A 27,395-nucleotide genomic window follows, 5' to 3' on the forward strand; every position below is an offset into this window, starting at 1 on the left:
ACATGATTTTTATATACAAAAAAGATTTTGAAAAATCACTACTCCTTGATTCCCTTATACAATCCTATAAGGAAAAATAACAGAAAGAAATAATAGCATGGATTTCTCTTAGTTTACTTAGTTTTTTCATTAAATGCAAGTGAGTATATGAAGGCACCACTATTTCCCTTCACTTGTCAAATAACAAAGCTTTTATTGTCTTTACCATATCTCAAAATAGAAAAGATAGTCTTCTAAATTCACACAGATTACAGAGGAAGGAGCAGGGACCCATGTACCAGTGGTGTGTAGATAGGATCATTCCACCGCTAACATCACTAAACCTCACTTTGGTAGCTGAGAGAAGTGTGTGCAGGTGGACAGACCCACAGTTACTGAAAAAGGAGAGGTATGTGTGTGGGAGTGAATCTCCAGCAGCCAGCCTACAAGGAAGAGCTGGGAAAAGTCTGTGAATACAGAATAAACACTGTCACTTGGAGCTGCATTGATTCTTTTTTCAGTCTAACTAATGGCTCAGATGGTGGAATAACCAAACGATGACTAAAATATGAGTCAAATGCTTTCAAATCAAATCATTCCAATGGAGTAGGAACACAGGCAAGCAGATGACAGGTCATTAGGGGTTCTAACCAATACTTCTTAAATCTGAGCAAATTCACTCTCCTTAATGACTGCCTCTTTCCATCTAAGTCATTTTGACATTAGTGAACTGGGACAATCGATTTTTATAACTTGTGACACCTACTGATCAGCTCTGAGCTGTGGAATAGACAGCTCCTGGCTAGGCTCGTGCACGTTTCTCAAACCTGATTTGTCCTCCTTCTCTCCCAGAGTCTATCCAGCATGTCTTCGTGATGCCAAAGGGTGTCAGGAAATTCTAAAATTAGCCTTGAAGTTAAGTATCTTGATATTCTTGAAAATCAATTTTCATTTAAATATAAAAATAGTTCATCTCAAGATGAAGTGGGGTTGAGGGAAGAAAGGTGAGGCGAGGCATGTCATTCAATGGAACCACAGGGCATGAAGCACCCAGAAGGCTGAAACGTACCAACTGAGGCATGGAAGAGGCACGGCATGTGGGCTGGTCCTCATGGAAGACCACATGCACTCACCGCAGACGCATGGATGATTTCTCTGACATCTTTTCCCTCCTCCTTCCTTCTGCTAATTTCTGTTTCAAATTCTTTCCCCAAATGTTCATACCTATTTTACAAGTCTATTCTTCAAAAAAAAAATTTTTGTGTGTGGAAGAGATCCCAAGAACATAGGTGTTTTAAAATAGCCTGAGCTGCTTATCAGAAAACAAAGCCTCTTACCACATTTCCTGGAAGAGGACCTCATCAGGAATAAGAAGGACCCACACCCCTGCGTGTCAGGTGCCAGTTTTTATCCCCAACCCACCCCCTCCCTTTTGAGAATTATCGCTCATGCAGTAGGAAGAGTAGAGTACAATGCTCCGTGCCCAGAAAAGGTACAGGATCTGTCCCCACAGACCAGGACGCAGCAGAGACGAGCGCTTCCCTCCACCTACGCTGGACACTCTATTCACACTCCGTTCTCTTACCTGAATGGATACACTTAGAAGAGAGGGTAACATTTTTTAAAAATTTTTATTATGGTAAAACATACATAAAATTAACCATTTTTAAGTGTACAGCTCAGCGTCATTAAGTACATTCCCATTGTTGTGCATCACCACCGTCCATCTCCAGAAATTTTTCATCTCCCCAAACTGAAGCTCTGTACCATTAAACACTAACTCTCCACTCCCCTCTTCCCTGGCAACCACCATTCTGCTTTTTGTCTCTGCATTTGACTACTCTAGGTGCCTCATATAAATGGAATTATACAGTATTTGGCCTTTTGTATCTGGCTTATTTCATATATGTCTTCAAGGTTCATCTATGTTGTAGCATGTGTCAGAATTTCACTCCTTTCTAAGGCTGAATAATATTCCATTTTTTTTTTTTTTTTTTTTTTTGTGTGTGTGTGTGTGTGTGTGTGTATGCCATATTTTGTTTATCCATTCACCTGTCCATGGACATTTGGTTGGTTTCCAGGGCAATATATTCTTACTTCCACCCCATGACTTAAGACTTGCAGGTAATTCAAATTCAATTCAGTTTACTGAGTATTTACCAAGTGTAACCCACAAGGTTAGGTATCGTGGGAAGTATAAAGGTGACTCAGACATGGTACCTGCTCTCAAGGAACTTATGCATTGGGAAAGGAGAAGAGAAAGTAAAAGTGAAAGTAACTATCATTTGCTAATCACTTACCATGTGCTTTACCCAATCACTACATGTACTGCTCACAATAACTTTGTGAGGTAGATATTGTAATGTCCACTTTACAGTAAGAAAAAAATGAAGGTATGCAGACCTTAAGTAACTACCTCCAAAGTGGTGAGCCTGGGATTCAAACCCATATCTTGGATGCAGAAGCCCGTATTCATTCTACTATGCATGCTGCTTCCCAGGATACAAGGCAGACTATGACAAATCCTGGGAAAGAAGCTACAGAAATGAAGAAGAGGAAGAGAAGAGTTTATTGCTGTCCTGAGGGAAGGCACATGGCAAACGTGGGTGTTGGAGGTCAGGAAGGCTTCTGTTTGACAGAGATGAAAGGTACAGAAAATTCCATAAAAAGAGCAAAATGAGGGAGGCAGGAAAGCTACGTACATCCTCAGAGACAGGTGGAATTGTGTACCATAAGACTGAAAAGCAGAGAGGAGCAAAATCATGGTCATAATGAAATGTTAAGTCAAGGAGCCTAAACTTCACCATGTAGGCAATAGTGAGCCACTGCAGGTTTTCTCAGATAAGACCTAGTCAGAGTTATGCTTCAGGAAGATCACCATGGCAATAATGCATAACAAGGATGACGGGGATAGGGGTATTCTAAAGACAGGAAAGTCAATTAGAAGATCACTGGAAATAGATGAGACATAGTTAGGATGGAAAAGAAGATGTGAAAGTAAGAGGTATCTTAGAGATAGGAATAACGGAAGTTGGCGATTGGTAAATACAGTAACCATACATCCTGGTTTGCCTGGGACACTTTTTCCTAGTAAAATTACTAATAGCATTCTTTTACTCTCAGAAAGGTCCTAGTTTGGACAATAAACTATATGTTCATACTAATTGTGAGCAATAAGAAAACAGAATCAAAGGCTTGGACTAAGTGTACTAAGATTTCAAACCTGGGTTAGTAAGGAAGGTGGTGGCACCTTTAGAAACATGGAAGGGAAATCAGGTTTTTGGGAAAGATGATAAGTTTGGATTTGGACATGCTGAGTTTGTTGCTGAGGTGAGGATTTATTTAAGAGAAAGAAGCACCTTGCCCATGGATTTACGCTGCATCACATGAAGGAAGGCATCGTTGACCTAAAGAAAAATGGAAAAAAATATGGTCAGATTTGTGTATGTGCATATTTTAACAAACATTTGTTGCTGGTTCAATTATTAAAATAGCTAAAGTGTTAAGACATATCTCCAATGAACTATATAGAACTAACTATGCAATACTCACTAATCACCACAAGCACAAAGGAAAAAAATAAAATTTAAGAATAACCCAACCTCAGTATTTCTCTGTCTAAACCTAAAATTTTCAATGTTGTCAAATAAATGCCAGCGGGTAAAAAAATCCTCAGGCCTGTCCATACTCAGCTTCTGAAAGAATGGAGTCTCAGGCAGAAGAATCGACACTATAATTTTTTACAATTTTTATCTTTTTATTAAAATTGTCCTATCCTTTGTAACTGAAACTGCAATCTATCTCAGATCCCTTTTCAGAAGTACAAGGTTATAAAAACATAAATTAAAAAGCAGCTACAGAATCAAGGCAGTGTGATTCTAGTCAAAGAAAAGACAAATAGATCCACAGAACAGGATAGAGAGCCCCAAAATAGACCCATAACAAATACAGTCAACTGCTCTTTGACAAAAGAACAAAAGCAATTCAATGGGGAAAGGATAGTCTGTTCTAGAATGGTGCTGGGAAAACTTTCAGAAGAAAAGAAAAAGACCTGTAGTTACTAGGGATAGGAAAGGGGCAGGGGGAGGGTGAACAGGGAGTAATTGGGTAAGGGTCACAAAAAGTAATTACGATTTGTAATGATGAACATGTCAATAATATTGATTTTTATCATCACATACTATATACAAATACTGATAGTCAACTCTGCACCCCATAAATATGTATAAATAATGATAATTTTTAAAACTTCTTTAAAAAAGAAATGATTATGGAAAAATTGGATATCCACATGCCAAAAAAAAAAAAAAAAACTTCAAAATGAACCATAGACCTAAATGTAAAATGAAAAACTATAAAACTTATGGAAGAAGACATAGGAAAAAATCTTGGGTATAGCTGAGTTTTTAGATACAGCACCAAAAGCACAATCCATGAAGAAAAAAAAAATGGTAAGTTGACTTCATTAAAATTAAAAACTTCTGCTCTGCAGAAGACACTATGAAAAGAATAAAAACATAAGCCACAGCCTAGGAGAAATTTTGCAAAGTGCATATCTAATAAAGGACTTGTATCTAAAATATACAGAGAATTCTTAAAGCTCAACAATTAGAAAACAACCCAGCTAAAAAGGAGGCAAAAGATCTGAACAGACACCTCACCAAAGATAAACATATGGCAAATAAGCATATAAAAAGATGCTCAATATCATATGTCATTAGGGAATTGCAAATTAAAACAACAATAAGATACCACTACACACACCTATCAGAATGGCTAAAATCCAAAACATTAACACCAAATACTGACAAGGACGTGGAGCAATAGAAACTTTCATTCATTGCTAGTAGGAATACAAAATGGTACAACTACTTTGGAAGACAGCTTGGCAGTTTCTTACAAAACTAAACATACCCTTACCATACAATCCAGCAATCAAACTCCCAAGTATTTATTGAAATAAATTAAAAACTTATCTCCACATAAAAAACTGCACATAAATGTTTATAGCAGCTTTATTCACAATTGCCAAAACTTGGGAGCAACCAAGATGCCCTTCACTAGGTGAATGAATAAACAAACTGTGGTACATACATACAATAGAATTATCATTCAGTGATACAAAGAAATGAACCATCAAGCCAAAAAAAGACATGGAGAAACCCTAAATACATATTGCTAAGTGAAAGAAGCCAGTTTAAAAGTCTACATACAGTATGATTCCAAACAGTATGACATTCTGGAAAACTCAAGACTATAAAGACAGTAAAAAGATCAGTGGTTACCGGGATTCAGGGGTTGGGTGGCAGGATTAATATGTGGAGCCCAGTGGATTTTTTAGAGCACTGAAGCTGTTCTGTATAATGGTGGATACAAAACATTATGCATTTGGCAAAACTCATAGAACTGTAACACAAAAAGTAAATCTTAACGTAAACTATGGACTTTAGTTAATAATGTATCAGTGCTGACTCACCAACTGTAATGAATTTCTCACACCCAATGCAAGATATTAATAATAGTGGAAACTGAGGGGGTGGAAGAAACAGTGTATTAGAACCCTCTATACTTTCTGTTGAATTTTTCTGTACACCTAAAACCTCTTGAAAAATAGTCTATTAATTTTTCAAATAAAATAAATGATAAATACAAAAAATTAAAATTAAAAAAGCAAAGAATGGGATAGACAAAAGTATCATTATTTGCAGACAATATAATTATCTACATGAAAAAACTAATCAAAGCAACAGATAAACAAGAAAAGTCAGCAAGATTGTAAGACATAAGATCAGTTTACAAAAATTGCTGACATTTCTCTAAATCAGAAATAATCAACTAGCAAATACAAAAGAAAAGAAATATTGTTCGCAAAGACAACAAAATAGTAAAGTACTTGTAATTAACAAAACAAAGAATAATACACAAGACCTTATGGAGAAAAACTTTAAACTCTATTAAGAGACAGAAAAGATCTAAATAAATGGCAATATATCCCTGTTCACAGATGAGACAGCTTAATATTGTGAAAATATCGATTCCCAAACTAATATATAAAATCAATGCAATCCCATTCAAGATTTTAGCTAGAGTTTTTGAGGAACTAAACAAATGCATTCTAATATTTATCTAAAAGGATAAAGATCTACACATTGCTAAGTCAAATCCAAAAAAGAACAACAATGGTGGAAGTCACCTTTCCATGTATTAAAACATACTTCAAAGCTATAAACATAAAAACTGTGAGACAGTGGTACAGGGACAGATATGTGAACCAAGGAAATAGAAGAGTAAGCAGAGAGCAAACACTTGCATATCCTGGAACTTGAAAAAAGATGAAGATAGCACCACAAGTCAATGGAGAAAGAGTGGAATATTTGGTGCTGGGAAAACTAGCTCATTACGAAGAAGAAAATGAAAAGTAGTTACCTGATTTATACCCAATACAAAGATGACTTCATAAGGATTAAATCCTCAAGGGCAAAATAAAACTATAAAGTTTATACAGTAAAATAGAGAAGAAAATCATTGTAACCCAGGATAATGAAGGACTTCTGAAATAAGACCCGAATAGCATAATCTTAAGCAAAATATTGATTTCTTTGATTTCAGTAAATCTAAACAAAAGTGACAGTAGCATGACAAATTTGAATGGAGACTTTTGTAAACTCTAGAACCTAAACTCTAGAATCTAACATCTAGAACCTTGCTATCAAAGGGTGGTTTAAGGACCACAGGCTTGTGCATCATCTGGGAGCTTACTAGAAATGCACAATCTTGAGCCCCATCCTCCCTTTACTGAATCAAAATCTGAATTTAAAAAGATTCCCAGGTGATTCATATGCACATTAAGGTTTGAGAAACACAGATTACACAAGGAAATTAGTAAAAAAAAAAAAAAAAAAAAAAAAAAGGACAGGAAGCCAAGTAGAAAACTGCACAAGAGGTTTAAACTATAATTCAAAGCACTCACTGGAAGCCTGAATGGCTAGCAAACACATAAAGAGCTGCTTAAATTCCATTAGAAATCAGAAAAATTAAAATTACAATAAGATGCTACTTTGTGCTTTATCAGTTTGGCAAAAATCAGAAAGTTGGGTATTACTACATATCAACAGGGTGGCAAATAAATAAGAATTCTCATGCACTGCTGGTAGGGGCATAAACTGGTCGAGTCATTCTGGAGAGCAATTGGCAGTCAAATTAAGTGTATAGATCTTACGACCCAACAATCTTACTCCTGGGAAAATATCCCCAAAGCAACATTTGCACAAGTCTCTATTGTTACACATGCAGCTGTTTATTACCATAATGATCACGGTGGCAGGGAATCAAGTCAACCCCGAAGTTTATTACTACAGGGTGGATTTGTAAACTATGGTGAATGCACACCAGGCACTCGTATGCTGCAGTGGAAAGTGATGAACTGGATACAGGAACAGCAACACAGATGGATCTTAAAAAGACAGCACTGAGTGAAAAATTAAGAAACACAACAAGGTCCAGAGCACACCACCATTTACGTAACTTAAAAAAATTAAAACAAGAAATAATAATTCCTTGTTTTTTACAAGGAAATATAAATTCAAAAAATATGTACCAAACACATTGCAAAGAGTGGCTTAGAAGGCAGGAAAAAGAGTGGAAAGAGGCAGTGGCGAAATGAGCATAAAGGATAAGTAAATACAAACATTCATAAACATACAGGCATAAAAGCAAAAGATAGGTCTTTCATGGTCCAGCAGTGAAAATGTGCTTTGAAATGAGGATTATGATTAACTGAGATCCTCAAAAAAGCATACAAAAAATAAATAAATAAAAAGAAGCAGAGAAACAAATCAACTGTGGCAATATCTCTGTAGCATGAGACCCCTGGCTCCAAAAATGTGTCTTCTGGGACCTTGTTCCTCACAGAGACCTTTCCAATCTAAGCAAATTTAGACTCACGCCACGGAGGGGCAAGAGGCTTAAAACAGATATTTGAAACACTCAGGCCTCCTCTCGATTATCTCCAGGTGACTCACAGCTGCATCACTGTCCCTGTCAGTTACAAGTCCCTGTTCAGTGATTTGTCATAGCCCAGCAATAGAAAATACTTGAGAAAATAAGTATTCTTCAAGACAGTGAGACTTCTCCACCCAGCATCCTAGGGAAACGAAGGATCTCCTGCAAATAAATGCTAACATGAAAAGAAAGTTTTCCCTTCAGATGCTAAAGCATATTTTTAACCATTTTGCACATAAATCTTTTTAAAATATCACATATTGACCTGACTTTTTTTGAAATACACTTGGTGGGGGGTGGAGCACAATCTTTCTGTTCCATGACTTGAGAATCTCATCATTTTGAACATCCATTACCTTAAATTCTGTTTTTCAGTTGTTCTGTTACTTCTCCATGTACACATGCCACTTATACTTTGATTGTAGCTGTTTCTAAAAATAACCCAACTCTGTTCCTTTCTACCTGGTGGTTTCTACCTGGTCTTGACAAACAGACGACCAGTGTTAAGGACTGGATGTTTAATAAGAGTGATAAGGCTGTGAGTGAGAGACTAAAAAGTAAAATGCATGGCTTTTGACCAGAGTCTTTTGACAACTACTTCAGATGCCTAGGGACACTTTCCTCCCTCTTTATTATACAGGCTGCATTACAGAGAGGAAGGCTGCACAATACTGATGCCTAGATAGATGCACAGGCTGTTCCCAGCACCCTGGTTCTGTCTTGAGGTAGATGAAGCCATAATTAAATCTGTCTCTGGAGATATGCAACCTGGAATTTGGGGCAGGGTAAGGATATTGCTTTTGTTCTAGGATGTGAAGTTTCTGCTCATCAAGCAGGAATAATCAGAGTAACTTATAGTTCCCTAAATATATCATGCTGATCCATGCTTCTTGTTAGAAACTGGTCCTTCCCCTATCCTAGCACCATCCTGAGATCTCCCCAACTGAAAAATAAACTCCTTAAGGGCAGGACTAAGTTTTACTTTTTATTGACTGGCATACATAACATACTCAGTGAATGTTTGATGAATAAAATAAAGTCATGAATGAATGAATATATCTGAGACTGAGTGGGATTGTTTAAAAGGTAAAAACTTCTGGTTAGTGATACACTGCTGTAGCTGAATTATATTCATCATATCATTGCTCTGATACAAGTTGATGTGAATCTTCTTTTAAAAGTCAGTCAATGCATTTCACAAAAGAAGAGATACAGATGACAAATGAACATATGAAAAGGTACTCAAGATCATTGTTCATTAGGGAGATGCAAGTTAAACCCACAATCAGATACTACAGCACACCTATTGGAATGGTTAAAATTAAAGAGAATAACTGATAATACTAAGTTTCTGGCAGATGCAGAACAACTAGAACTCTCATATATTGTCGGCAGGAATGCAAAATGGTACAACCACTTTGGAAAACAGTTTGACAGCTTATTAAATGTTAAAAATGTAGTAGTAAAACACTACAAGCGAAATGTTGAAACAGCTTGACTTTGGGCATATTTGTATACTTGAGCACCAGTTTCAAATCCAGAATATACCAAAAAAAAAAAAAAAAAGAAACCCTGTGTGCTATGGGCTTTGACAGGAATGTACTAATAGTAGTCTTGCCTTCAAAATCATAGGATGTAGAGTCAAACAGAATTGCTTCTGAGTAACTGAGACACAGAGAAAGAGCTGCTGATACAGTCAAGCCTGCCCCTTTTTCAGGAGCATCAACATCTGTTATTTTAGGCTTCTGTATAGATTTATTTTAAATTCATCACTTAGAAGCAGCTACAATCAAATTCTTGCCTTACATTATTCTTGCCTAATGATGTTATCTAAGCACCACTGGAGATCGGGGGAAAATGAAACCAATTAAACATCTGTGCAAATTCTTTTTAAAAAACGGTTAAACATACCCTTAGCATATGACCTAGAAATCTCAGCCCTAAAATAAATAAAACCATATGTCCACACAAAATCTGTACATGAGCATTTATGGAAGATTTATTCATAATCACCAAAAACTGAAAACAATCAAATGTCTATGAACTGGTGAATGAAAAAACAATTTGTGGGACATCCGTTCAACTAAATACTATTCAGCAATAGAAAGGAATTGACTACTGATATGTGCAATGACATGAACCTCGGAAGCATTAGGCAAAGTAACAGAAGCCAGACTCAAAAGGCTATGTACTATATGAGTCCATTTATATGACATTCTGGAAAAGGCAAAATCACAGGGAGAGGAAACGGATCAGTGGTTGCCAGGAGCTGTGGGACAGGAAAAGGAAATTGATTATCAAGGGCATAAGGTAACTTTTTGGGGGGATGAAAATGTTCTTATATCTTCGTTATGGTGGGGTGGTTATATGATTATATATGTTTGTCAAAATTCAGAGAACTGTACACCCAAAAAGGGTGGATTTTACTATATGCAGATTATATCTCAATTAACTTGACTGAAAAGAAAGTCAGGCAATGTATCACTAAAAACAAAAAAAATAAATTTTCAAGGTTAAGTGTTAGCTTGGGTCCCTCAGAAAATAAGGCCTAACCAAAACATATGCCCTAATGCTTCAATGAGGGTTGAAATCTCAGGGAGGGAAGGACAAGGGAAATCGAGAAAGTGATAGAGGCAGTGAATCGAGGAAAGAAGGAGAGAAACTACAAGGTGGTGTGTTACTGATCCTGAACTGGTGGTTGCTTCCTGGGGACATGCACCTGGCTGTTGTTCACATGGGACCTCTGCAGAGGCCATATGAAACAGCTGACTGGGAGGAGAAAAGGAGAGCACTTTATCTCCTGTCTTTCATTCATCACAGCTTGCCAAAAGGGGTGAACTCCCCACATTCTGGACTGCATTACCAGACCCTGTATATAGTCTCTGGGGAAGCCAGAGGCTTCAATGGTCCATTTGGCTCAAAACTCTGTATCAGAGCTGCAGCAGCTCCTGCCTGATGACACAATGGAGGCAGGAGACCATCAACAGTGTTACGAGATGTGCCCTGGGGACAGTGGTCTGGGCTGTGTGACTGGCAGGATGGACTGCAGAAGCCACCACTGGGGAAGCACGACTAGTGGCTAGGTGGCCAAGGCCTGGGGCAAGTAGGGCCAGCAGACATGGGGAGTTCTATAAACTGGGTCTGGAACGATGGGCTATAATTAGCACACCATCCAAACTAAAACAGTAGTTTCATTTTTAAGAATATTCCACAGATATACTGAGGAAACTTCAAGCAATCTCTGTCCATTAAATCTGTTCATGTGGTGATCTCCTCTGACCTCTAAGTAATAAACAAGTTCAGATCTGAGGAGTTTAATACTGTGTGAGGTCGAGATGTGTGGGCAGCTCTGCACAGAAAGCAGACTCTGCACATCTAGATAATGCCATCCTCTGAACAGATCATGGGGCCAAATCATGATCCACCCACCATGGTACAGACATACCATTCAGAAAACAATAAATTCTAATTAAAATTCAAAATCTAAAGACCTTTTCTCTAATCCTGCCCTCTGAGATGTCAATGTAAACATGGTACAGTTCAGGGGAACTGAAAAAGCTCAACTCTGCATTTTACAGTGAAGACATATTAAGCTTTTACAAAGTTACTAAATTCACTATGTGCTTTTACATGTATTATCTGATTGAATCCTCATAACCACCCTAGGAAGTAGGGTATATTACTGCCCCCATTACAGATGAAGAAACTAAGGCACAAAGATGTGCAATTTGCCCAAATCCAGGGTCTGAACTCTTGTGGCCTGACCCCAGAGCCCCACACTCTCATTCAGTCATTCAACAGACATGTGAAGAGAGCCAGAACCTGGCGATATAGAGGTGCAGCCAGCACATGGCCCCTGCCTGCCTGGAAAGATGGGCATTGAACAGTAATTACAAGCACGTAAAGGAGAAGCAGAAGTGCTACCTATTAAGATGGCTACGGTGTGAACTCTGTGATCATATTAATATCTACTATCAAGGTCAAATCTTTAAGTCCACATATTCAGGAGATAATACCAGCTAGGAAGCATCAATATTTCTGATACTACATACAAGTACAGTGATCATTTTCTAAGCTCCAAGAAGTTCTGATAAATAATTTTTTCTGGTATGTTAATTAATTTACATGAAAAAAAATCACCCAGGCTTTAGAGTTCAGTGAAATTAATTATATATTCATTTAACCATCTTCACTTTAAAAGAACAAAATGAATTAATTCTGGTTCTGCTCAGAAAAATACAAGAGTCCCAGTCATTTTACCTAAAAGATAGTTCTTTTACATACATCATTCTGTGATAGATAAATAAACTCCATACTACAGATAAGGTTTCTAAGAAGTGACTTCCTGGCTTGAGTAGAGTGTGACACAGCCACACGGAGCCCAGATACTGGCATCAGACTGCCTAGGACTCTGTTACTTATTACAAATCAGGACTCTGTTACTTACTACAAATCATTGGACAGGTTTCTTCGCCTCTACAAGTCCTGATTTCTTCATTTGTAAAATGTGATAAAAATGGTTCATACCTCAAAAGGCTGTTGAGAAGATTAAAGGAGAAAGTGCATGTAATGTACTTAGCATAGTTCTTGATCCATAGTAAGCACCAAATATATGTGAACTGCCATTACTATTATTATTATTATTCCTCTCAATAGTTTGCATATTGAAAGAAGGAGAAAGAGAAGAAATAGTAAATGGGCGGTATGTGAATGAGAAGCTTGAAAGGTGTTAGGGAGCTGGCCACCCAGAGCCACCTGTCACACCGAAGTCAGCCAAATGGAAAGAACTATAAAAATCCCACATGCACAACACTCACTGGAAAGGAGAAGGACAAATGGCAGCTGACAGGAGGTTAGTAATTACATAGTTAATTCGTGTTTAAGAGAAGAGAGAACTTCAATGTGGACAATTCAAATGATAATCCACCTCTGGCTTCCTTTCATGCCTGAGCAGCACCTAAAACACGTCGACAAAGAGAAAAGACCTTTCAAACTAACACTTGTGTCCACTCCTCTACTGCCTCATTGTCCTTAGCCTCTATCGGCAGGTATAGCCTCACGTGAAGCAAATTTCAGTTTTAAAGTCCCATGATAAAAGCCACAAGATGGAAGAGGACCTGGAAATTATCTACATTGGTGGTTTTCAAGTTAAGCCCCAAGACCTTTTCTTAAAAGAAAAGTATGAACAAAAAAGTGAAAATGTGCAGCTACTCAGGCCCCAGCAGGGAAGGGATCCCAGAGCCTAGACAGGCTTAAGTCTACACCTGCCCACCCCACATCCCTACTGTGGCTCCTGAAGCACAGTCTGAATGCCACTGATAATGTCCTATCCCTTCATTTGAGAGATGTGGAAGCTGAAGGTCAGAAAGGTGAGGGGACTTCCACACTATTGCAGGGCTGGAGGTACAAAGCTAGAATTAGAATCCAACCAGTTTTCTAATGGCCAGTCAGGTTCTCTTTACCTTTGAACACTGTCTTCTCGACTCACATACCCGAAAAGATAAAGAAGAAAGTAAACCGTATTTGAAGAGAATGTGCCTCATCACAGGAAAAATACATAAAAATGGAAGGCTGGTAAGCAATGAAGTCTGGCACTGACAGCTTGGGAGCCACTAATCTGCATTTGAACAAAACATCACCCCCATCTATGGCTGACTAGAGTTACCAAAACATTCTGAACATTAAAACAAATTAAGCCAACAAAACAATAGTAAAGATTTCAAAGTGTTGGCTGGCCAGTCAGATCAGTTGGTTAGAGGATGCCAGTTAAAAAACCAAGGTCAAGGATTTGGATCCCTGTACCAACCAGCCACCAAAAAATAAAAAAATTAAAAAAACAAGACTTTACAGTGAATGCCAAACAGATTCACATTTACAACTATATTGCATATGCATGCACACAAGTACACTTCGGAGGAAGTTTAAGCCACATTAATGAGACTGTGGGGGAATGAAAAAAGGAAGTGAATAGCCAACAAAATTAACTACAGTGATTAACGGATGAATTACAGTCTTATGATCCCAGGCAGATTTAGTGTTCTGTTCACAGGACCCAGCTTAGATCATCTGGTTGTACTTTAAAATGGCTATATTTTAAAACCAAAGGTCAAGTCAAGTGCTTCTTTCTTAGGCTTGTATATCGTGGAGTTCAAGGTTCATATCAACATGTGTAAATTATTTTCTAAAGTACCATAACTTCCCTCTATTTGAGACATCAGTGATGTAAACAGAGCTCTCAAAATTCAGCTTCACATGGCCTTCACAGATTCAGTGTCACACTGCGCCTGAGTCTACAACCAGGCAATCCAGAGGCTGGGAGAAATCCTATTGTCCTGAAGCCTATGAGACCCCGCTATTCTGTGCTGCAGTTTCACCTTTTCATTCCATAAAAGGATTTATAGTATCCAGAGATAAACTATCCAATAGCTTGACACAAATTATTTCCTGGCCTTATTCACATCACTTCCCTTAAGAGTGTCTCACCTCCTCCAGCTTAAAAACCTTTCCGACATATGGCTGGATGCGCCCTTCCTGGCAGTACTGAAGAGCTGAGGAGAGGTTCTTTGAGAATACAGGAAAGTTCTGGTCTCGGTATTGACCATAGTACAGCCCCATGGCAGAGATATTCTTTAGGAGCAGAAGGTTGGTTGGCATAGAAGCAATGTTTCCTCCAGCAAATCCCACCACCACGATCCTGCCTTCCCACGCCAGGCTGAGAGGAAAGAGGAGAAGAAAAAGAAATTATAAAAAGCAATGTACATGCACACCTATTAGGACAGCTATCAAAAAAAATAAATAACCAAAAAAACAGAAAATAAGTGCTGGCAAAAATGTGGAGAAATTAAAGCCCTCATGCACTGTTGATGGGATTATAAAATGGTACAACTGCTATGGGAAACAACAGGAAGATTCCTCAAAAAATTAAAAAACAGGTCTAGCAATTCCACTTCTGGTGTATGTCCAAAAGAATTGAAAACAGGGTCTTGAAGAGATATTTGCAAACCCATATTCACAGCAGCACTATTCATAATAGCCAAGAGGTAAACACAATCAAGTATCCATCAACAGATGAATGGGCAAACAAAATGTGGTACATACATAAAATGAAATACTATTCAGCCTTAAAAGGGAAGGCAATTCCGTCACATGCTATAAAATGAAAGAACTTCGAGGGCATTATGCTAAATGAAATAAGCCAGACACAAAAAGAGAAATGTATGATTTCACTTACATGAGGTATCTAAAGTAGTAAAATTCATAGAAGCAGAAAGTAGAATGGTGGTCACCAGGGTCTAGGGGAAGGGGAAAAAGGGGAGTTGTTGTGTAATGGGTACAGAGTTTCAGATTTGCAGGATGAAAAAGTTCTGGAGCTCTGCCGCATAACAATGCTAATATATTTAACACTAGTGAACTATATACGTAAAAATGGTTAAGATGGTAAATTTTATCTTATGTGTTTTTTTACCACAATAAAAAAAAGTAGAATAAAAAAAAAAGCAATGTACATTAATTCATAGAGACAGAAAGTAGAAGAGAGGTTACCAGGGGTTGAGGGAAGGGAGGAAAAGGCAGTTATTGTTTAAAAGGTATACAGTTTTTCTTAGAAATGGTTACACAACATCATGGACGTATTTAACGCCACTGAATTGTACACTTACGAATGGTTAAAGTGATAAATATTATGTATTTTTACCACAATAAAAAAAAGAAAAGCAACATGTATTATACCCACAGACCTTACAAACTGGCAGGGTGAACCATCCTTCCTACTTTGGGATCCTCAGTAGAAAAACACATAAATGAGCCATAAGCAAAGTAGGGGGTCAAAGAAACTAGCCAGCTTTCTAAGGGGACACACTTCAGAATCAAGGCTGTCTATTTAACTGCCTCGACCACTCTGCGGAAGGAAATTGAGCATAAATAAATGTCATACCACAGGTTGTACTTCAAGACTACTCAGCTTGAAGATATTGAACTTAGGAAGCAGGAATAAGAAGATAAGATACTTTAATGAAGGATCATTTGCTTTATACAAAGACTCAATTTAGGACTCCTTTAAGTCATGTGCTTCTTTAGAGAATTTGGAATAACTAAAATTCACAAGTTTTCAGCAGCCCATTACAAAAAGTATCATAGAATGCATGCTAAGCAATGTCATAAAAACAACCTTTTTTTGTAAACATCTTTGATATAGAATATGTGTATGTTTGTTCAGATTTTGCTTTTTGCTTTTCTTCTTTAGAAGGAAAATGAGAAGCTGTTGTCAAAACACAATTATCTGGAAGGCAAGAAGGAAGGCACAGACAAGGGTGAGTTTTAGCTGCTCTCTGTCCTGGAGCTCCTTTAGTCCACACACTCCTTCCTCGGCCTCTTCTCTAAGCACAGTACCGGGCACAGTGCAGAGCTGATCCAACATATATACTGCCTGCCTCCCAGCTCAGGGGCTGCAGAACCAACTGATCCCTTCTGTGGGTAGGCTGCCTCTCTCTGCTTGTTTCTTCTACTTTAAACTGAGATAAACCACAAAATGAAGTTTTCCAGGATGACATGAGAAATAAAACCAGTACTATCAGAATACTCCAGAATCCCTGGTTAAAAACAGAATGAGAATTGGGGTGATATAGCAGTCCCACTAAATCTCCAGTGATTTTTTTCTTTTTTTTTTTAGTAAAACAAACCAAGGAAACACCTACACTGCTGGCTGCTTCAGAAACCAGTAAGATCAGAAGAGCCTGTCCCTCGGTGCACTGTGAACTGGAGAAAGGGGAACTACCATCTCAGTGATTCTAACATCTGAACAGTGATCGTCTGAAGAATTCCCCACACCTATGTATATAAAGTAGTTAGTGGGGGCTGGCCTAGCTAAACTTAACACATGTATAATTTCTAAAGCATCTGACACTGCCAACCAAACAGTCATTTTTTGGATATTTTCCAGTTGGGTATTTTGTTTTTGCTATATTTAAGCATTTCCTGATTTTCTCTGCTTCTATTCCTTTTCGCCCACCCACTCAGCTGTTCTCGTTGATGCCAGTGCCTACAGGAGAAGTGAACAGCAAAGAGGAGAGAGAAGCAAGGCCGGAAGGAAGACAGAGGTCTAGAAAGGTTTCGGCAGAGCCTCAGCTCAAGCCCACTCTGAACAGACCCCTTCACGTACCTGCGAAGAGCCTCCAGGAAGACATCTCCTCCCACCATGTCGATGGCCACGTGCACCCCACCAGTGCCCACCAGCTTCCTCACTGCCTCCTTCAGGCTGCCCTGACTGTAGTTCACACTGGACTGTGCACCCCGCTGCATTGCCAGCTTGCACTTCTCGTCACTTCCGGCAACAGCTATTACCTGCATGAAGAACACAAGGTTTCTGATGGCCCCGAACATGTCCCAAGAGGGGTGCACCTCACCTACCCAGCCTCTGGCCAAAGGGTGCTACTCAAGGAAACCAATGTGACCTTGCTACCCTCAAGTTAGCCTCAATCCCACAGGCCCTCCATGTCCCACTGGCCACAAGGTCCACACTTCTAGGAATCCTGGACCCCCAATAGGTCTAACTAGGAGATGGTTCAAAAGACACTCACTCACGAAGTCTTCTCCAAATGCAAATGAAACCACCATTTATTGAGCATCTACTATGAGTCAAGTAGTTAGGATATAAGCTGGATACTAAGCTTAGAGTCAAAAAAGCAAGATACAGCAGTGGAATGGGGTAAGTACAGAGAGTTCTAGAAGTGCAAACAAGAGGTACCCAATCTAGATTTAGAAGATCAGGAAAGGCTCCCCAGAGAGTAAAACAAGATTCAGTGGAAAGATCTTGAAGTCAGACAGACCTCAGTACAAATCCTGACTCTGCCACTCCCTGTGTTATGTTAGGCACATCACTTCTTAAGGACTAACACATTGTGATACTATTTGACAGGCACCGTTCTAAATGTTTTACATATATTAATAACTCATTTCATCATAATAGCCCAATGAAATACACATTATTATTATTCCTGTTTTATAGATGAAAGAAACTGAGGCAAAATAAGTCAAGTAACTTGCCCAAGGAAGTCACACAGCCGATGAAAGGCAGAGCTGGGATCCAAACCCACATAATCCATCCCAAGTCCACACTTTTAACCTCAACAGCACCTGCCAGCTTCTCTACATTTCAGTTATCTCCTAGGTAAAATATGACTTATTTTAAAAATTAAATGTAACACTGTACGCATAGCTCTTGGAAACAAAGTGTTAGATAAACTGAAGCTATTGTTACACATATGCAATTGTGTATTCTATTTAAACCTCATAAAAACATCGTGAAGGAGGTATAATTGGTCCCATTCTAAAGCTGGAGACTCATTCTATAGATGGAGACTCATTCTGTAGACTCAGAGAGGTTAAGCAATCAAGCCAGGGTCATCCAGGTAGCAGGTGGTAGAACAAATGTTCAAACCCAGTGTTGCCTCACTCCAAAGTTCATGATTTTCAACTCCATCCCCCGAGGAGAAAACCCTGCCTAAGGCCTGGTACAGATGGCATAGATGGAATAGATGGGCCACCCTGGGGGGGAAGTCTGGGCATTGGAAGTCTCCAGAAAAGCTGCAAACATTCAAACGACACCTAGAGGTGCCTCATCACTGGGCAGCCCCCACCAGCACAAACATCTTGGCCCCAGGGTGATGCTCAGAACTTGCACTCAAACACTCCAAGAATCAGTACCCTTCAAAGATTCCAAACTCACCTACAGCTTTTTGAAACTAAAAGCTAGCCTCGAATACTCCCTGGTGGAGACCTCACCTAGCTGCAGTTCACTGAGGGCTATTAGCACACAGTACCACAGTGGGCAGACACTACACTGGGGACAGGCACCTCATATGGTCCCAGAATTCTCACTAGGTCTCAGTGAGACTCAAGGTGAATCATTTTCTCTCTTGGTGACTCACTTTCTTGATCTGTGAAACAGGGATAATAAACACTTATATCACCCATCTCCCAGGGGCCTCGTAAGAATTGAGGGTAAGATAATTGCTGTGGAGGCATGTTGGAAACAATATGAAAGGCTGTGGATGGAAGGTGTTATCAAAATGACCTGTTCTGAGTAGGCAGCATGGTAACACTATTTTTATTCTTGTTTGCCTTTGTCTAAAACCATTATTGCTGCTAAACAAAATACAGCTTAGATTAATTTTAATATCTGAATTGAAGCAAATTTTTCTACTTAACCTCTTATAACTACTTAAAACAAATGGTACAATTTTAACTTCCTAGAAATGTTAGTCAGTGGCTCTAGACAATGAAACCAATTATGGTCTCTCCCACTAAGAGGAGCCGAAAGGCCATCCTTTTAACATGAAATGTGTTCATATCCCATGAGCAGTCTCCTGGCATCTAAGATTGCTTTCAGAACTCACATGTCCTTCCCAAAAGAACTTAATGTGAAAAAGGAGAGATGCCACCTAAAGAAATTCCAAACCAATCCAATTATCTCCAAACCTGTATATTTAGTTGCCTCCTGGACATCCCAGTTGCAGGCACCACAGGAACCTCACACTCAACGTGTCCAAAACTGAACTCACCACTTCCTCCTCTGTTTTCAGACTCAATAAATGGCGATTCTTCAAGTTAACCTAGTTTGCTCCTTCCCACTCAATGCCTAAGAATAACAGGATTCTTTTCTAAAAGATTCTAACCAACGCCATGCCCTCTAATAGGTGCACTGCACGTGTGATCTCAGTATCGCCACAGCAAGTCTATGAAGAAAGCATGACTTTACAAATGAGGAAACATGCTATTAAGCTGGAGGCAGAACTGGAATGTGAACCTACATCAGGCTAACTTTAAAGTCCTGTTCCTTTGATGATAGCAGGATGCACTTCAGCCACTAAACTCCCTAATTTTTTCCACTTTGTCTCTGAATTCATCACTTCCACTGCCTCGGTTCAGGTACCATCACATCATCATCTCTGGCTTGGATTGCTCTAGGAGCTTCCTTTACTGCTTCCAGACTACCCGTGACCCTGACCCTCATCCCCATGGCTACCAAAGTGAACTTCTCAAAATGCACAGATGATCATGTCATTTCCCTACTTTAAATCCTCAATAGGTCCCAAAAGCTTCCAATAAATGTTCAAATTCTTCAACCCCACCTTTCTAGAGTCACCTTCCACCATTCCCCACACAGGTCCTTGGCTCCAGAGATGCTATTTGCAATTCCCTGAATGCACTGTACTAATTCCTATTTCTCTGTCTTTGAATATGTCCTCCCACCACTAAAATGACTGCATTAGTCCACTTCTGTTGCTTACAACAAAATATCTGGTACTGGATACTTTATAAGAAAATGAAATTTATTGCTTACAGTTTCGGATGCTGGGAAGTCCAAAGTCCAGGGAACACATATGGTGAAGGCCTTGGTGGTGGCAACAGTGACCCAGGGGTCTCACATGGCACAAAATGGTGGAGAAGAGAGAGAAATAGCTCCTCCTACACTCTCCTTTTAAAAACTCTTAGAACCACGTCCATGACCACCATTTTTAATCTAGTCACCTCAGCATGATCCTACAATCTAATCACCTCTTCAAGGCCCCACCTTTCAATTACCATAATAGTCACAGTAGGGGCTAAGTTTCTAATACATAAAACTTGGAGGACACAATTCAAGCCTCAACAGTCACAGTAGGGACTAAGTTTCTAATACATAAAACTTGGGGGACACAATTCAAGCCTCAGTGAGTTTGCAAGGGTGGGAGGGACATTCAATCCACAACAATGACCTTCTCCTCCTTTCATCCTCTATTCAACTGCTACTACTCCTTCAAAAGTCAGCTTAAATGTCCACCTTCATTAAGAAGTCTTCCTTCTCTGACACCCACAGTCTCAGAGAAATACTCCTGTAGAGACAGGTCTTTCATTCATTCATTCGTTCATTCATTTATTCATTCATATAAGAAACAGTAGAGTGCCTACTATGTTCTATGCGAGGTGCCAGGACTACAGTGATGAACCAAACAGACTGACCCTGCCTTCACAGAGATTACAGTCCAGTAGGAGGAACACATTAATCCAGTAATGATCCAGGTAAAGGAGTAACCACATGTTGAGGTGTGTACTACGAAAGAGAAGTATAGGGCGCTATGAGAGCATATACAGTGGGCAAAGGGGACTGATCTAGTCTGAGGGACAGAGAATACTTCCCTGAAAAAGTGACAATTGAGTTTAAATCTGAAATGCATGGGAGACAGTTCAGGAGCACGACAGGTGGAGAAAATAGCATCTGGAGAAGCCATGAAGTGAGTCAGACCTTGCCAGCTTCCAGAAACTTGAAGGATGAGTGATTTACTGCTAGGTCCCTCACTAGCCTGTAAGCAAATAGATGGCAAGACCCTACTGTAGGTTACTTTATATCCCTAGTGCCTTGCACATGATTTTTAATAAATGAATGAATATATCCCATGTTTGAATACTGGAGGTATGATATTTTTTAAATGGAGACTCTAACATGCAAATACCTTGGCCTGAAGAACATTTGTTGCCACGTCTATCACCGCAAGGCCTGTGGCTCCTGCTGCTGCCGTCACTAAAACAGTTTCTCTGTGCCGGAGATAAATAAATGTTACTTCAGAAACCTTCAAAAATCATCCAGTAATATGATTTCACAAACATTCAGAACAAAAACATTGTAAAGCAAGAATGTTAGAGGTCATTTCATTCAACCCTTCACGTACATCTGCTCTCCAGCTTTCATGGCTGGGTTATGTATGTGACTTCTAGATCAGTGCTAATTTGGCCTAGTTTTGAAGACTTCCCAGCAAAAGGATTCCTTAATCTCTAGGTGGTCACTCCCTCATGTCAGCGGCAACCTTTCCTTTGAGCAGCCATTCCAATTTATGCTTCAGAAATTCTGTCCTAAAATCATTCTCATACTAAACATTGCCAAATTACAGAAGGTGGTGATCATGTAATGGTCACTGCTCAACTAAACTCAGCTCACTGGAGCAATTCTGAGGCTCAGCCTTCTGAAAAGAGCAAGAGACAGCATGTATGCTCCAGGCAAAGTGGGAAACTTCAGCACTTTTGTGTATGAAATACCCCACTTGGGCACACCCAACCAAGCCTCAGAGAAACAAACACCACAGGCTTCCATTAAACTCAGAGTGAAGTGAATTTAAATAAACCAACTCTCTAAACTTCAAGGTTTTCTATGAAGTGATCTCCAGAGTGGTCAGGTTTGAGAGAGATAGTTTTCCAAATTCATATTGGCCAAGTTCACAGTCTACCATTCCCTCTCAAACAAAAGGATTCCCCCTTGGTCCCCAGACTCACTCTCAAGTGGCTACCTCCCTTTGGCCTTTCCTCAGCCAAAATGGACAGGAACTGAAGGGAAGGAAAGAGAAGGTGAGGGGAGGGGCAGGGCCTTGCTGAGCACTTGTGATATCAGACAAGGGTACCATCTAGTCCTCTGTTGTCTACATAGTCCTTACCCAGGCTGGGTACGGGCCCGATGCTCTAGAGCCAAAATAGCAGTGCCATAGGATATAGGTAGGGTAGCAGCTTCTCGTAGGGAGACCTTGTCTGGAATCTGCCACAGGATCTATAAAAGGAGGTAATGGTAACTTAAGGATTAAGCACATGCACCTAGTCATAAAGGCTGCTCCATAAATATTCTGATTTGATTGAGTGACTGACTTGCAAAGGGAAACACATGCCCATAACCAAACCCAGTGGAAGTCAAGAACAAGCAAGCTGTGGCAGGGTTCAGGGCTTGAACTTCAAACTCTAAAACCCCAAGGCTGGCATCTGGCTCAGGAAGGACCCAAATTACAGAAAATAGACCAGAGATCACTGTACTATAATGGGTGAATTGTACGGTGTGTAAATTTTACCTCAATAAAGCTGTGGGGGAAAACTGTATGCTGTGCACCACTAGGGGGCACCATTCACATCCTGCACAACCATACCAGGCCACCCTGGCTGGCTCCATTCCCAGGGCTCTCTTTCATAGCATTGTCTGGAGAAGTCCATTACATCCAGCTCAGAGCCCCAAACCAGTTTTTCTACCAAAACTACCTAATTATGGCCCAAATGAACAGCCAGCCAGTTCAGAAACTCAGAAAACAAATGCCCTTCTTCATTAAAACACTTGACACAAACAAAGCTCTATGCAAGGGATTTCACACCAATAAAAAGAAGGAGTTTAGCATTTGGAAAAAAAGAAAAAGAAAAAGCACCATGGCTGAGAAACAAGATATGACTAAACAAATACAAAGAAAAGAGAGGAGAAGAGGATGATGAGAAATGAAGGATAGGTGAAAATTGAAGAAAACAAAGGAGAAAAAAATCTCCAAGCATTCAACACGAAAGGTAGGGATACCTTCTGGTCGATGATGCATTCTTCTGCCATACTATTAAAGCCACTCATGCCAATAACTCGATCTCCCTGGAAAAAAAAAAAAATAGCATTAAGGATATGTTCAAATTCATGGACTTGCATTCACCTCTCCCTGAATTAATCAAAAAAGAAAGAAAATACCATCTCTGAACCCATAAGACACAGGTTGGCCTTAATTATCTATTCAGAATTAAGTTTAGTAAGTAAAACAGCTATTCTCTCAATACCACCACCAGGTTGCCAAGCCAATCTGAGAACATTTCAGACAATGACAGAATAGAGTAAGGAAAAGATTGACATGAATTAGAATCCCAGTGTTAGTTTCTTTCACGAGAGGCACAAACTTGAGAATTCTCTGTCCTCTCAGTGACTAAAGACCAAGGTTCTACCTTTTATTCACAATAAAAAGTTTAATAAAGCCAGGAACTTCTACCAGCTTCCTTCCTCAATTCAGAATTAGTTTCTTCCCCTTCCATCTTGGTTGCCCTTTGGTGTCTGCTGGCAAAGGCCAGGAGAAGCAAGACCCTTTGGCTACAAATAAGGTTAGCACATTTCTCATAGCTACATACTATACATTGATTCCCTAGATTTCAACTAATTTACCTTTTTCACTGTGCTGACATCTGTGCCTGTCTCCAGTACTGTCCCAGAAAACTCCATTCCTAAAACATATTGTTTAAAGATTAGGTTATCTCCAAAGCCTAGCACCACAGAGATGAGAGAACCCTGATCAACAGGCCATTCCATCAGATTTTCGGAGCTCACAGGGTTTAGATGACACTCACCCTTTCCCCACCCAGGCAGAAGAGTAAGAGTGCTATACCCAAAGCAAAGGAAAGTGAGCATAAGATTTCATGGTCACTACCTGAAAAGCTATAGCAGTCCCATTCTTATCACAACACAAATGAAATTTTCCAGAATGTGCAAAAGCACAGAGAATCGCAGGTGCACAGCTACTTTTAACCCCGATCACTGGACTCCTACAGCACTCCAATTACAATGTTCATCATATTGTATTTATCTGTTTTCATGTCTCCTATGCTGTACTGTGAGGCTCTCAAGTGAACTCTGTTTATTCAGATGGTATGTGGCTCAACTGGATGAATTAGTGGTGTCTGCCCTTTCCTCTTCCACCTCTGAAGTTTCCGAATTTAATGATAATAGATCTCCTACTTGAGCTGCCAGGGGAATAACTCAACTGAGTTATGACATCTTCCCCCCATCCAGCATTTCAGCAAATACAAACAGAAGGAAATGGTTCCAACTGTTGAGACATAACCAAACACCCTAAGACCAAAACACAGCAACTATTTTGCAATCACTGTATCCTTACTAGTAAATATCCGTATAAAATATACATGTACTGTATACTTGCTAAGCTATACTTATATCTCTTTAAATAAATTTCCACAACAAAAATCAGGCATTTGTCCACAGATTCAGGATCTGAAGTAATCAGATTGGACATAATGAAAATCAGACAGTGGGCTGTTAAGAAATGTATAAACTCTTTTTCTTCTTTATGATCCTTTGGCATTTGGTTTCTTTGGGAATGTGTTTGTGAGGCTGAAAGTTTTAGCTGCAAGCAGATGTTTGTGATCCTTTTATTTTGTTGTTGAAGAAGCAAAACTGAAGCAATACCAAGCAAGAAAAGGAACTGACTATGGCTAATGATGATTCTGATGAACAGAATTCTGGTGAACATAATGACATGTGACAATTCATTTGTCCATTTATTAATTTTTAAAGTACTTATGAGCCAAGTACAACGTGACTGGAGGATATAATGGTGAGCAAGACAGTCATAGAATCTGCCCTCGCAGGACTCAAAATATAGTGGTTCTAATTAACAGTGAGGCTGACATATCAAACTGAAACATCCCTGATGGCAGGCAAACCCTCAGAGTAGTGCCTGAGATGAAGCACGTGGTTCTGAAAATCTCCGTATACTCTTTTCCTGAAGCAGTTATGTGGCACTTAGTCCCCCCATACTTACCAGGTATGAAGGGAAGATGGGGCCTTTCCTGATACTGACCACGGCAGACCAAAATATCAGCAAAGTTAACTCCACAGAAATGGACATCAACTCTGACCTGCAAAGGAAATAGAGCAGCAAAGCAGAGCAGTACTTTGTACATCCGTGGAGACAGAGTTCAACCAATTAAACCAAAAATATTTACTGAATGACAGCTATATGCCAGGTACTAAACTAAGAGCCTGTGTACAATCATGAGACAAAAGGGACAATACATGGTGCTGTGAAAGCACATAATGGGGAGATTTGACCTTTTGGAGAAGTCGGGAAAAACATCTCTGAGAAAGTAACACTTGAACTAAGAATACCTAAGAGTTAACTATTCAATATAGGAAGGGAAAAGCTTGGCAGAGACAAAAGCATTGGCATGTGCAAAGGCCCTGCCGCAAGGATAAAAGAAAAACCAGTGAGCCTAGAGCACAGAGAGGAGAAAAAAATGGGGCTAGAGAGGACAGAGATTGCACCACACCTCATTGAAGATTCTAGCCTTCATACTAGGAACACTGGGAAGACAATAGAGGGTTTTAAACAAAATAGCAACATGACCTGCTGTTTTGTGAATCTGGAATCCCAGAAGCTACTCCTAGATCCCCATCTTCTGTGTTTCGGACAGTGCCAGAAACAAAGGCAGACCTGTAGCTGTGTAGCCATCAGTTTCTCCAGAACTTGTAAGCCAGTGGTTCTCAAAATGTGGTCCCAGACCACCAGCATCAGTACCATCTGGGAACTTGTTAGAAATTCAAATTCTCAGGCCCCATCCCAGACCTACTAAATCAGAAACTCTGGAGAGACAAAGCTCAGCAATCTGTTTTAACAAGAATCAAGGTGATTCTGATGCATGCTAGAGAACTACTGTCATAGACTAACACATGCCAACACAGGTTAAAATCACAGGAGGAAATGAAGGCTAAGACACCAAATAGACGATATTTATTTGTTTGTATAAATTTAGTAGAGAGGTGACAGGTGACTGTATTGGTGAGAAGACATTTTTACCTGCAAAATTCATTCATTCAACAATTTTTTAATTATCTACCACATGCCAGGCACCACTCCAGACGAAGGGGGTTTAATGGCGAGTAAAACTAACATAGTTGCAGCTCTCATGAGCTAATTCCTTACAATGCACTGTCTGGACAAATGACAGAACAAAGGAACCCAGCCCTCAGCCTGTGCACATTCTGTGCGTGACACAGTTGTTGGCAAGCTTACGACCCACATACGTTCTCAAGCCACCCCACCTTGACTTAAGGATGATTCAAGAATGAACATCTCTCGGCATGTGAGTCCCAGGAAGCAGACTGGCTGCCATCATGTACTTCTCCAAATAATCCATTTCAGCCACAGGCTCCATGTTAGTGTCACTTCAGGGCTACAGCTGCATTCTCCCTCTCACCAGTGGTCCCCAACACTGAGGCCCACTGCCCACTTCCCCCTGTCAGAGGTTATATAACTTGCAGGTGCTTATGCAAAGTCGTGTGCAAATCAGAATTCTCTGTTTCTAAGGCAACAGCTCTGGAGCCTCAGAAAAAGGCCTATCCGTGTGTTTTGGGGAACAATCTTCCACTAATGCACTTTTCAGCCTTTTTGAGAAGGCTTCTACTTTCCGGCCCAGGAAGAAGTTGCGCTCCAGCCTCCCGGTCGCCCCCTAGCTTGGGAACTGGGAACTAGCTGCAGGAAGGAAGCCTGAGGTGCGGGTGTTGGCGGGGAGAAGGGGAACGTGAAAAGGGTGTCGAGGGGTCCCGGAGACAAGCCAGACACCCTACCTCGTGAGGCCGGACAGGGCGGGGGGCCACCTCCTCAATGGCCAGGGGCTGCTTCAGCTCGGCGCAAAGCGCGGCGCGGTAGTGCCGGCCGCAGCCCTGCCCGGCCCTCCTGCAACGGGGAACAAGGGCCGGGTTACCCGGGGCGCACCCCGCGGCTGCCGTGCGGGGCTCCGGGAAGAGTCGGGGTTGCACCTGCAGAGCCACGCCCGAGGGAGGCACTGTCTCCAAAGCACCACCGCCATGG

General features: G+C 40.1%; 1 protein-coding gene across 1 annotated transcript; it reads right to left on the reverse strand.

Annotated features, from left to right (window-relative positions):
* Positions 1-1,591: 1,591 nt before the first annotated feature.
* LOC134383818 (quinone oxidoreductase-like protein 2) lies at positions 1,592-27,395 on the reverse strand. The gene is made up of 10 exons (XM_063105251.1): positions 27,344-27,395; positions 27,152-27,260; positions 25,347-25,443; positions 23,954-24,012; positions 23,333-23,398; positions 22,443-22,552; positions 21,471-21,552; positions 17,138-17,319; positions 14,464-14,692; positions 1,592-3,386 (listed from the first exon to the last, which is right to left on the reverse strand). Exons 1-10 carry the CDS (start codon positions 27,391-27,393, stop codon positions 3,318-3,320), a joined length of 1,053 nt encoding a protein of 350 aa, XP_062961321.1. The 5' UTR covers positions 27,394-27,395; the 3' UTR covers positions 1,592-3,317.

Source organism: Cynocephalus volans, chromosome 8 (assembly GCF_027409185.1).
Source record: "Cynocephalus volans isolate mCynVol1 chromosome 8, mCynVol1.pri, whole genome shotgun sequence".
Classification (NCBI taxonomy): Eukaryota; Metazoa; Chordata; class Mammalia; order Dermoptera; family Cynocephalidae; genus Cynocephalus; species Cynocephalus volans.